At 38.1% G+C, this 13,801-nt stretch overlaps 1 protein-coding gene across 6 annotated transcripts in view; it reads right to left on the bottom strand.

Moving 5' to 3' along the window:
- khdrbs2 (KH domain containing, RNA binding, signal transduction associated 2) overlaps positions 1-13,801 on the bottom strand; it is a 67,463-nt gene that overhangs the window by 15,465 nt on the left and 38,197 nt on the right. For all 6 annotated transcript variants that reach the window (XM_057342751.1, XM_057342752.1, XM_057342754.1 and 3 more), the window contains 2 exons: positions 10,514-10,641; positions 7,515-7,698 (listed from right to left, as the gene is read on the bottom strand). In XM_057342751.1, coding sequence (XP_057198734.1) covers positions 7,515-7,698; positions 10,514-10,641 — 312 coding nt within the window. The remainder of the gene's footprint in view (positions 1-7,514; positions 7,699-10,513; positions 10,642-13,801) is intronic.

The raw sequence follows: 13,801 nt of genomic DNA, 5'->3' as shown, positions 1-13,801 counted from the left end.
GAGCAGAATGAATGCTTTCCTTACAGAAATGAGGCTGCGTCTCTTTTGTCTGCTTGGGTGTACAGTGAACTTTAAAAGGAATGCCTATATTCAAAAGGAATGTGTTAATTTATGTGGCCAAACATCTTATATAAGCAAAACATGAAAACAAAAGTATCTCTCAGTAAAAGCGTGCATTAATGTTTTTTTTTACTGTACACAAAAAAGCAATTCATGGTTGTGTTTGAACTACAAGAAAAAACATGTGCATCCACGCAACATTATGTGGCCAGGATATCACTGACTATAATAATGGTGTGCTGTGTAAAAGGTCCTCGTGTCTGACCTTTTTGACTTTAACATGCACTTAGAAACCACTGCACATAAGTCAAGTAGGCTCTAGTTAATGGAGCTTGATCGTTACATTTCAACACTCATTTGAAAGTGCAATTAACTCTGGTCATATTGAGCAAGCTAACAGGAAATAAATCAAGTGCTAGAGAGCCCAGCAAAGAGTAATTAATATAGCAGACAGCCAAAGGTCTTCAATACTCAACTTCATTATCAATTGACAACCACCAACACCTCTTGACAGTGACTGATCTGTGTGGAGGGCAGCATCTGAATATGTTTCCACACTGGAGAATGGAAAAGGAAATAGATGCTTGAAAATCTTTTTGTCTGTGGTTTCGTCTGGTTATGGAGTGAAGCCTCTTCGTCTAGCATGCTTGGTCTATACCGATGTTTCAGAGCTAATCATTTCTGCTTGAAGTATGAGCAAACATGGGTTTAGAGCCAGAGAGGGTGAAGTGGTCTGATATATACTGACCTACAGCATCCAATAAGTCGTATATCTATTTAATGGCCCATTCTGATTCGTGCAAAAAAACGAATGATTCATAACTCTCTAAAATATAATCAAAATAAGATTCAGGGCTTCTCAAATGCACATCACTTTGATTTAAAAAAGGGAAAACATAAAACTGCATTTAAACTGCGGTGTTTAGTGACTAATAGGTTTAGATTGTGAGATAAATTCAATATTCTGTTCGCTCTGTACAATAAAATAATGGCAAATAAACACCACTGTGCAACCCCAGCTGCAAGGGATTAAAAAGAATTGTGCTACATTTAGATTATTCAATCATTTGATTTTGATTTTTGAGTTGTTAACGTTATATATTGTCGATGTCCAAATTCATTCTCTTTTAGGAAATGGAAAAAAACACTATACTTTTTAAATGAATAAATACCGTGTTGTCAAAGTTGAAATGCATTTTTTTTTACTTTTTACTGGTTAGATATTTGCAAAACCCAGTGACAAACGTAAAGGGTGACTAATAATAATGATTTATGGCAAAAAATAAAAATCACAAATTATGGATATTTAAGGCTTCAGAAGGACAGCAATATATTAATTTAATACTTATTTTACCCTGTGATTTTTGTGCGACTGGTAATAAATATTCATTACAGTTTCTGCCTAAATTTATGTATTGGTCATTTTTGATGTTGTATATATAGAGAAATAATCGAGCATTCAGGAGCACAACATTTCAATTCTGAAGTGAAAAGATTTAAAAAGCCTTTGCCTCTGGCACATTATATCACAAATAATTTAATCAAGCAAATTATGGTCTGTGTGTCAGGTTTTATTTTTCTCCTCAGCAAAAGGGATGTCTCTTCTTAACAACAGGAGATGCAAATAATTGGAATGTCTATTCATATACAATGACGGCTCATCGAAAATTTATAGAACACCTTCTAGAGACCAAAGAACAACCACATGCATATTTATGAGCTGAAGGAAAATTGTGCGAGAATTCTTAAACCACAGGCTTGAATGGCAAGAAAAGACAAGCAGTACAAAGTGAATGCAATAACAAAAATACTTGTTACATAAACTTTTACATTCGCCCAAATAAAAGAACTAATTCAGTGACCTGAAGACAGGTAAGTAAGCTATTACTTCTAACCTTCAGATGGGTTTCCTGTGCAATCCACTTTGCATTTGCAAATCATGTTGCAATAAATTTTAATAGGGGTTATTTCATGCACGACAAGTAGCTGTGCTAGCCGTAGCAACTGTTTCCCTGATCCAGTAATCACTAACTAGAGAATTTACCACACACTATTCAATACAAAAGCCTATCATTTGCATGTTTGAAACCTGTCCATAGCCAGACCATATCCTATTATTTTTACAGAGAAAAACACAGTAAATGCTGCAGTACTTATCCATATTTTTAACTGTACTGTTCAGCACAGACAGGAGCCTAAATCTCAGACCTGAAATATGCGGCATTCCACATGCCTCTCAGTGAGCAGAAAATTATGAAACTTCTTCTTGAGGTATATGTCGTACATCTGTTTAATTAAACGAGGGAGTTCTGCATGAAGAATTTCATTTTAATAATTTGTTCACCTGAGAAATGTCAAGTCAGCGGTGTAGGAGAGCCCATTGTTAAAAAACAATTAGAGCAGTGCTGAGAACCTTCTTTTGAAATAGTGCCAGTGAGCATTTCTAACATTTCTATTCTCAATCTTGAGGCTCTTAGCGTGTGAAGTGGTATATGTGTGATTCTGTGTAGCTGAGCGTGAGTTTAAAAGGTTAACACTGACACCATCCAAGACACTTGGCCTTCTTTCACATTGACCCTGTTTATTTATTTAATGAGCTGCTTGTGACCTCAGGATGTATTCTTTATGGTTTTTTTAATTTATTCTCACTCACACACACACACACACACGCGCACGCGCACACGCACACGCACACACACACGCACACACACACACACACACGCACACGCACACGCACACGCACACGCACACACACACACACACACACACATTTTTTGGTTATTTCTTATTTGGAGAAAAATGGTTCTATTATGAGGATGTGAGTACTCAGGAAACAAGAATTTGTTAAAAAAACATTTGTGACCCTGGACCACAAAACCAGTCTTAAAGATGGGGTAACACACGCAGTTTCTGCCAATCTCATATTAATATTGAGTACCTATACAGTAGTTAACTTGGTATTAGCACCTATTGTATTATTGCTCCTGTATGGCATATCGCTTTGGATAAAAGCGTCTGCTAAATGACTAAATGTAAATGTATTGCATACGTCGTATCTTCGAAGAGTATTTAGTTTGATCAAATTTATAAAAGAGAGATACAGCTGTAAGATTATTTCCAGAAAAAGTCGAGCTGATGGAGGCAAACAGGGGGGACGGAAATACAGCACGAGCACACAATACATCATCGCATTATCCCTTTGTGTTGTTTACAATATGCACATATGCGCCAATTGCCAACAAAACACAGACATATGATTTAGTTTGACTTACCGCATGCGGTGGCATCTTTTAGCACTGGGACCGCGCCATCTATTAGTTTCAAACGATCTCCAAATCCAGCGTTATATCCACCGTTTATATAACATCACTGAAATGCCGTGAATAAACAAACACACCTCAACTTCTCTCACTATTGCAAGAGTAACGAGCTGCAGCTGCAGGCCCACAGCGCAGCCAATTTTGATGGTAAGCGGGTCTTCCTATCGCTCGTCAGTTGACGCGTGGGCGGGCTATTTCTTTCGCCTTGCCGTGGGCGTGCTTTTCCGGGAGAGTTGCCCAATAAAAGGAATAGGATCCCTGTTACGAAACAAAACTTTCCGAAACAAGTTGGAGTGCTGGGGGAGTGTATCAAGCACAGAAATACTACGTCATACGTCCAACTTGTTTTTTAACAAGTTGACCATGTTAAGCATGAGAAGCCAGCACGTTCAACAGTGTAAAGAAGTCAGAATGCATGTAATAGCATGTTACCCCATCTTTACGTAGCATGTGTATATTTGTAGCAATAGCCAACAACACATTGTATGGGTCAAATTGATAGATTTTTCTTTTATGTCAAAAATCATTAGGATATTAAGAAAAGATCATGTTCCATGAAGATATTTTGTAAATTTCCCACTGTAAATGTATCAAAACTTAATTTTTGTGAGTGGACGCAGCAAAATCACGAACAAAAATAGCTGGAAACACACCTACAAACTTCACTCGCTGCTGCCCACTCTTTAATAACTACCCACTCAAGTTTGTAAATGTAAAGCTTAGAATTTCTGGTTTCGGGTTAAAACAAACCTCTTCTTAGCAACGGCCTGCTAAAGCGCCTCTGATGGACAACTTTAAAGGCAATTTTCTCAATATTTAGATTTATTTGCTCCCTCAGATGACAGAGTTTCAAATAGTTGTATCTCGGCCAAATATTGTTCTGTCCTAACAAACCATACATCAACAGAAAGCTTATTTATTCAATCTCAATAAAAAATTGACCCTCATGGTTTTGTGGTCCAGGGTCACATTTGATAATGTTCTTATTTGTCCATTTATGAGGACACTTGAATAAACGGTGTTTGTATTAGTATATGAATAAGGTCAATAACATCGATTGAACAAAAACTGTACACGGCACATGACCTGTTTATATATCAGATGCCTAATACAGTGTGTGAAAATTTGTTTAAACGTTTAATAATGCAGAGACTTACTGGTTGTATGTTCTTAAACAAAATAATACCATCACATTGTTTCACACTTTATACCTTTGGGAAGATAATTCAATGCAAGCACTGCGAAAGCTAATGCTCAGGGTAACAGTTAAAGTGTTAAACATGTTAAAGTGTGAAACATTGTTTTACCCAGGGAAAAGTGATAATCTGCAGTGAACAGATGAAAGCAGAAACACCAAACGTACTGTACAGTACCGTATACAATTTCTTTTCAAAAACATAATTTCCCCCAGTAAAGGCCAACAGATAAGAAAAAGGTGAATTACAAATCAATGAGCAGCTTTGAAAATATTAGTCTAAAAATGCTCATTTGGTTTCTGTCTAGTTTTCTTCATGGCCGCATTCAGAAGTCTGTTTATGTTGTGTGAAGGAAAGGGGCAGCAGCTCAGCCATAGAGGAGTGTCAAAGCGGTTTGTAGAAAGTGAAGAGCCTTTTGAGAGAGCACTTGTGATGTCTGAGTAGAGCTGTTATGCTGAGAGCGAGAGGCAGTCTGGCACGACACGGCTGATGTACACAAGAGCTGTGATTAACTGCATTCAAATCCCCAACAACAAAAAGAGCAGAGCATCGCCACACTATGTAGAGAGCATTCATGTGTCTCCTAAAAAATCTTAAACCTGGATAACAAGCTGTGTTATATGGATATTTTTAAATATTCTCTCTCTAGATATTCTTTGCTTGAGCTTTTCTTTCTCCTCTTTCTCTGTTGCATTATCCCGGTGAATCATTCTTAAAGGAATAGTTCACCCAAAGATGAAAATTCTGTCTTCATTTACGCACCCTTAAGTTGTTCCAAGCCTACACGGATTTCATTGTTATGTATAACACAAAGAAGATATTTTAAAGAATGTGGGAAACTAAACAATTCTGGGGCACCGCTGACTACCATAGTAGATTTTGTCCCACTATAGTAGTCAATAGTGCCCCAGAACTGTTTGGTTACTAACATTCTTCCAAATATGTTTTTGTGTTCAGCCAGTGTTTCCCAGAGGATTTTGTGAGACTGTGGCGCTGATGACGTCACACACTAATTAACACATTTGTGACGTCATCACGTGCGTTCGATCTAGTGTTGGCACTTGAAATCTGTTTCGCTTCTACTCTCTGATCTATCACGTTATATTGTATTTTAAAGCAACTGAATGCTATTTTCACATATTATCTGTTCTGTGGTCAGACATAAAACAATTTGCAGCAAATTCAGAAATATGAGAGAATACACTGTTGCTGTTACACAGAGTTACAACTACAGAACCATACAGAACATAGAGGGCGAGAGCTCGCACACAGACTCACACCAAGCACATAGAGAAAGGGTGTGCGGGAAACTCTGCTAACCTTTCGTTAAGTCATAAACTCGATCAGCCGTCTTCTCTGTCAATAACATATGTGTCTCTTAACGTTTTGGCGGAAAGTCAAGTACACAGAGCAACGCATATTGAAAACACCACCACATAATAATTCGTTCACTGTCATGTGAGAGAGAGGCGATGTCGAGGTGCTGCACGCAACATGAGAGAGAGAAATAGGCTCTGAGCGCTGGCAACTCTACAATGAATTAAGCTGTTTTAAATAGTCAAATTAATTGTAAGTAGTAATCATGAAAAATCCATTCATGGTGGCCAGTGTTGATAGTGTGGCCACGGCGAATAAATCAATATGGGAAACAGACAACACAATGATATGTTGTTATTAGAAGTAGGCTATACATTTTTTTTGGTTCGTTTTGAAACTATGGCTGCACAAATTAGACTATGGCGAGCCCCCATAGTCTAAATAATGAATGGGAAACATTGGTTCAGCAGAGCAACTCAATTTAAACAGGCTTGGAACAACCTGATGAGAATGGAGACCGAATTTTCATTTTTGGGTGAACTATCCCTTTAAGGTTTCAGAGATCTCTTTCACATTTAGCAAGGTCCTTTCCATTCAATTCTAAACAGTAATAGAGACCAAAAAAAAGCATATTTTGTGCATTCAAAAAGAGACATTATCATTCAGTGACTATGTGAATCATGCTGAAATTCTCCAAGAGTCCTCTAAAATGTTTTTTTATAAATGGTATGTGGGACACAGCAGTTTCTGTGCAAATGTACAAAATTAGACACAATTTTCTTGAAACAAAGCGACTAATATATTCAGAAATTCTCCGTGTATAAGGAAAAAATCCCACAGGATAGGCAAGGCCACTTTTTGAAACTGCTCATTTCTTAGTCCACCTTCCTCCACCTGCAAACCCCAGACCCAATTACTCACAGAAAAATGTCCACGTTTCCAAAGTGTCGGGTAATACAGAGGCTCCCTAGCAGAACTCAATTCACATTGGTAATGAGTCTGTTCTTTAACATTTCCCCATGCAGACAGACCAATCTGCCACAGCGCTGCACATATAGGACTTCTGCATTAGGCGAGAGCTCAGTGGGAATCGAATCCATGAGATATTGCTTTTTTCATTCAGTTGGAGTTTGACGTTCACTTGGGTGAGAATTGTCAGAAATAACCTTGGGCACACCTGAGCGCAAAAAGTGTGCAATGTGTTGGTTTTATTCTTTTTTACAAATGGTTAAAAGTTTCTACTCATCATAATCATCCTAAATAATCTTTGATTGTATTACTCATATTTATAATAATGTGCATCTCCAAATATCTATATACCCTACGCTTTTATAATTCTTCTGCTTTTGCAACACAAGGCTGTTCTTTATGTCAACATGTGGAATAACAGTGTAGGGTTTTCAGTCTGTCAGAATGTGTTCTGCCTGCACTGAATCATTCTGCCTCAGTAAACAGAAAAAAGCTATTCCTGTGAGTGTTTTTTTATTAAACTCAGCTGATTTTATTTAAGGTCTCATACATTTATTTACTTTCATTTTCTCACACAAACTTTGATCATAAGTAGTCATGTTTTTAATTTTAACAAAGTTTTTTATTAACAAATACATCATTGTGAACTTACGCAGTCCTCGTAGGTTTTGTGCGTGACCTGCAGTGGCGGGGGTCTGTATCCTGGAGTTCCTCTGGCCCGGGGTGCAGACACTCCTCTAGTGGGTGTAGGGACGGAGGTACGTGTACCCACAGTTCCTCTGGGTGCTGCTGCTCCTCGTCCTGGTGGAGGGGGTGGAGCTGCACCTCCTCGACCTCTAAAGATATACAAGCAAAGATGGTAAAATTTTAGCACAATACTCCTTATTTATTAAAAAAACATACAAAAAAAGCATCAGTATGTCAGGACAAAATTAAGGTAGGCTAAGCAGAGATTCTGAATTTCTCTGAATTGTATCTTTATAAATTCTACACTCTTAAAATGGATGTGTTAATTTTAACTCATTGTTTGTGTTATCTTATTTAACGCATTATGTAACACAAAACGTGTTGTCCCAAGAAATAACACAGATATGTGTTGTTTTAAAGAGTGTATAAAATAAAAAACTACTTCTCTACTTTGTTAGAGTTGTTACTTCGTAATTTGCTTTTTTGTTATAATTATAATTAATTTAATTAATTTTGTCATAATGATCATATAATTTGAAACTAGAATTACATCATCTTGTTCTCCATGCTAACCCAAAACAAAACTATATTTACATTCTACTGCAACACAGAGACTAACATAAGATCTTACATAAAGCACAATATTGATAGTACCAATGTCTGTATAGACATAAGAAAAAACATATAGCCTGTCCATGATCGTTTGTTATTACTGCAATACAGCTCTTCTGTGAAATAACACATTTCTGTGATATTACCTAGCCTACTAAAAGCTTTATGCAGTGGCAACAAAATGTAAATTTGGTGCAGCACACTTCCAGTGTTTACATTGAAAGATTAGCATTTGGTGCGAAGTCATTCTCTGCAGTGCTGTAACAGCGAGCTGCTGTTAGCCTGTGTTTTATATCTCCAAGAGTCCATTAAAGCCCTGTGAACCATAATACCAGTGACACAATAAGGTTAGACAGCGGAGTTTTCAAAGATATTGCAATCTTCAACTCTGTTCACAAATCTGCTCTGGTTACACGTTGTACCCGTCCAGCGAAGCACATTGTTATAGCCTTCAAAAACCAGATTTAGAACATATTGTTATCCCGCCGTTCGATGAGGTACAGTATGGCTCTCAGCTGGGATTTAGTGTTCAACACCTTTCAAAATCCTGTATCTCCAAGTCTACGTTTGTTTCACTGCCATGTGCAGGGTTCTTTTTTAGGACAATAGACAAATGCCTCGCTACACCTTTCTGGTGGACTGCGGAGGTGAAGTTTTCTGTTTCTGGTCTAATTTCTGACCTGATTGCGGTTGCAAAACGACAGATGGAGTTGGCAGCGCTGGTGAATGGCAGATGTTTCGGTCAGCAGAGATTTACATTCCTTCCATATCCAAAGTCACTACAGAGACTAATGTCCTCATCGGTGTTGTTTTTCCACACTGATTTGCAGTAATGACTTCTCAGGGCACCGCAAGGAGCACATCAAGGGGACGTAGGGTTTTATAGCTTTATCCATAAGCAATGGCGAACGATAAGATCGGATTTTGAATCTGTTACCTGGGGTAGCGCAAGCTGTCGCTGTTGTTAGGGAACGCTACGGGGATCTGCAGAGATTTAAACATGCCCAAGCAAGTATGGAATTCATAAAATAAACATTAAAGTGGGAGAACACAGTGTAAATAATGTATGATGATGTAGGTGATGCTTTTGATGTGAACAATTAAAGCTTCACCTGCTAACCTGATTAATAACACTGAGCCTCTGGGCCCTTTCATTATCCAAAAGAGCACAGATGTTTGAAAGTGAGATTCAGGCTTCTGTTAGACCTAACTTTGTGATTTAAAGACACAACTGACACATAAATAAAAATTTGTTTCAGCATTTGACTTCCGTTTTACCACACAGTAATACTGAAGAACACTGGAATTATAATACACAATAAGTCAACATGAAACCAAAACTGATAATTAATTTCTTTAATGCGATATTGCAATGTCTGCTATAGTACAGACCGTTTCATCGGACGCGCGCGTGCCTGACCCCCAGTTAACTTCGGTTTGTGTTTGACTAGTGTCTAATAATATAACTATTTATGTTTTATTTAATTTATGTTAATATTAATTAATATTATTTTTATATTTTATAATAATTGTATTAAATAAAAGATTTTTTGAATTGTGTTGTATGTTCATTTTATTAAATAAACAATTTGTTGAATGGGTCCTGTTTTGACGCATTTAAACAAACCGTATGGAACATTGATATCTAGCGACTGAGCTTGGTATCGGAGTCTAAATTCAAAATATTGGCGAGACAAGTTTAGCCAAGTAACGGTTCTCGGTTGCTTTTGATTGTTATCAGAAATAATCTATAGGCACTCTATTGTTTGTAAATGTGTACCGGAAGTTAAATTGGGGTTACAAAAGTGCGCATGCGCAGTAATGTTTATGTTGTTAAGATGAAACCGTCTGTAAATTATTAAAGCATGCACGTCATTATTACTTCAAAAGTCCCGTTGTGCCATAATTTTTCATCAAAAACACTGACTCCCACCTCCAAACAAGATCACTTCTCTGAGCACGCAAAAAAATGATATTTGAACCCATTGTTGGGTCAAAAATGGACAAACCCAACAGCATTTTGGGTTGAAACAAATAACCCAGCATAGGTTAATGTATAACTCAACAGTTGGGTTCGTCCATTTTTTATTTCAATGCTGGGTTGAAATAACCCCCCAAAAATTTAAGTGTATGATGTCTCGGTCTGTGGGTAGGACTATACTGATTGACCAATGGCCAAGCTTCCAACTTCCAATGGTCCAATTACCGAAGGATGAAATGAAGCCCGGCCCGACATCTTAACGTTGCTACAGACTTTAAGATTTTGACTTGATATCTAAACCATCACATTCATATTGCTGTGTTAGTCAATATTTCTATGGTTCTGTAAATACGTGATGAGGTATACTGTACCGCGTGGAGGCTGTAGAGGCCAGACGTAAGCCACGCCCTCGAACAGTTCTTCCTCTGCTTGGGTCATCCGAGCCATTTAAGTAAGAGAGCTCACGAAGCTGCTCCTGCCTGATCTCATCGTTGTAGTCCTATGAGAGGACAAAACAAACTTCACATAAAAATGCATTTTTACCAATTCCTAGACTTACATTTATTTACTGCACAGATACTACAATCTAATGCAACAGAATAGTAGAAGCTACACATTTTGCCATCTTGTGTGTTTTGTAGGTTTTACACTCATGACTAGGGATGGGTACCGAGAACCGGTACTTTTTTGGACCGTTACATAATTGGGTCGATACCAGAGTATCGATAAGCTTCATGACAAACGATACTGTTATCGATACTTGCGTTGTTTTATCTTTGTGTATTCGGGTGTTAAATGGCGAATTAGAGGCTGCTGCCTGTCATTTTCCATCCCTGAATGATGTCCGAATGGCCGAAGTTTGCTCGACGTATGTGTGATATCTAGGGCCATATGATTTCCGCGATGTATTTGTAATCTGCTTGTTTTGCATGTTTATGAGTGAAAGAGTGGCATGGTTGCGCTTGTTGAGCTTTCAGCATCCGCGTTTCACAATGAGGAAGCTTCCGTCAAACACCCTTTGCGGCAACCCGACAAAATAAATGTCCTTTGTTTGAGAACAAGTTATAACATTGTTTTTAATAATTCGGCCACGGAGTATATTTACTTACTTTAGTAAATTGAAGTAAATGTGCTAGTAAAATTATACATAGTAAAAAATAGTACATATAATTAAAAAATATTACTTGCTTAGAAAATAGTACTTAAATTTATGTAGACCTAAAACCAGAAAGGAAAAAAGAAATACGGTTTACCAGCCAAATAACCATAGTGATGTAAAGTAAATATGTTGAATTACATTATGATGTGCTCCTACGCACATGCTAAGTGCCGTAAGTGGTATGCTAAGGAACACACACACCTTTTGTTATGTGGCATTTTCTGTTTGCTCAGAAGCATTTGTAAACTGCAGTTCTAAAGCTCAGCTGTGATAAATAAACTTAAAATGTTTAACATCTTTTCACATCATGTGTTTTTGCATCAAATTATAGAGCGTAGCATCGATAAAAGTATTGATTATAAGTACCGGTATCGATAAGCAGTATCGTTATCGATAAGCATTATCGGTATCGGTATCGATATCTATAAAATCTTAGCGATACCCATCCCTACTCATGACCTTGCTGTTATTAGGTCCATACGCTAATAAGTTAAACTACAGGCACTAGCCAACCTAAAGGTGTTGTACACTGCGTTCCAAATTATTATGCAAATGATATCTTTCTCTGGTTTTCCTAATTTGTCGATGCAAATGACAGTCAGTATAATTTTCAAGTAATCAACAGTTAGGGTACATTTGGAATTTTATTGAACAAACCTCCCACTGACAACAGTATTTATTTAAAAAATGAAAAACTCAAAATGCACTGTTCCAAATTATTATGCACAACAGAGTTTGAAAACATTTCATAGGTTGTAAAAAACTGAAAATGGTCATTTGTTGAATTTGCAGCATTAGGAGGTCATATTTACTGAAATCAAAAGCTATTTCAATCAAAAACATCCTAACAGGGCAAGTTACATGTTAACATAGGACCCCTTCTTTGATATCACCTTCACAATTCTTGCATCCATTGAACTTGTGAGTTTTTGGATAGTTTCTGATTGAATTTCTTTGCAGGATGTCAGAATAGCCTCCCAGAGCTGCTGTTTTGATGCTAACTGCCTCCCACCATCATAGATCTTTCGCTTGAGGATGCTCCAAAGGTTCTCAATAGGGTTGAGGTCAGGGGAGGATGGTGGCCACACCATGAGTTTCTCTCCTTTTATGCCCATAGCAGCCAATGACACAGAGGTATTCTTTGCAGCATGAGATGGTGCATTGTCATGCATGAAGATGATTTTGCTACGGAAGGCATGGTTCTTCTTTTTGTACCATGGAAGAAAGTGCTCAGTCAGAAACTCTACATACCTTGCAGAGTTCATTTTCACACCTTCAGGGACCCTAAAGGGGCCCACCAGCTGTCTCCCCATGATTCCAGCCCAAAACATGACTCCGCCACCTCCTTGCTGACGTCGCAGCCTTGTTGGGACATGGTGGCCATCCAACAACCATCCACTACTCCATCCATCTGGACCATCCAGGGTTGCACGGCACTCATCAGTAAACAAGACTGTTTGAAAATTAGTCTTCATGTATGTGTGGGCCCACTGCAACCGTTTCTGCTTGTGAGCATTGGTTAGGGGTGGCCGAATAGTAGGTTTATGCACAACTGCAAGCATCTGGAGGATCCTACACCTTGAGGTTTTCGGGACTCCCGAGGCACCAGCAGCTTCAAATACCTGTTTGCTGCTTTGCAATGGCATTTTTGCAGCTGCTCTCTTAATCCGATGAATTTGTCTGGAAGAAACCTTCCTCATTCTGCCTTTATCTGCACGAACCCTTCTGTGCTCTGAATCAGCCACAAATCTCTTCACAGTACGATGATCTCGCTTAAGTTTTCGTGAAATATCTAATGTTTTCATACCTTGTCCAAGACATTGCACTATTTGACGCTTTTCGGCAGCAGACAGATCCTTTTTCTTTCCCATATTGCTTGAAACCTGTGGCCTGCTTAATAATGTGGAACGTCCTTCTTAAGTAGTTTTCCTTTAATTGGGCTCACCTGGCAAACTACTTATCACAGGTGTCTGAGATTGATTTCAGTGATCCAAAGAGCACTGAGACACAATACCATCCATAAGTTTAATTGAACAATATAAAATTAAATGTTTACGACACTTAAATCCAATTTGCATAATAATTTGGAACGCAGTGTATATTTACATTTACGCATTTGGTAGACGCTTTTATCCAAAGTGACTTGCATTGCATGATACTACACATTTGTTTCTGAGAACGTGCAATCCATGGGATCGAACCCATGACCTTGGCGTAGCCAGCGCCACGCTCTAACCACTGAGCTACAGGAAAGCTATATGCAGCAGGAAAGTATATGCATCTCATATGAATAAGTGCCATCAATCACTGCCAAAATTAATAATCTCGTCATATTCACATCTTGCAGACACCAGCATCAAAGCAACCGAGCTATAAATGCATTGCCAGACCACCAGAATGTTGGCAGGGAGCCTTAAATAGACTGCCAGCACTTCTTGCTGACTTTAAAACAAAAAATAAAATGAAACCTGCTTTCGTTGGTATATCAGATGTAGAGGAC

This window comes from Triplophysa rosa, linkage group LG9 (assembly GCF_024868665.1).
Source record: "Triplophysa rosa linkage group LG9, Trosa_1v2, whole genome shotgun sequence".
Lineage (NCBI taxonomy): Eukaryota > Metazoa > Chordata > Actinopteri > Cypriniformes > Nemacheilidae > Triplophysa > Triplophysa rosa.
Note: the sequence above shows the minus strand (reverse complement) of the source record. Positions and strands in the feature narration are given on the sequence as shown.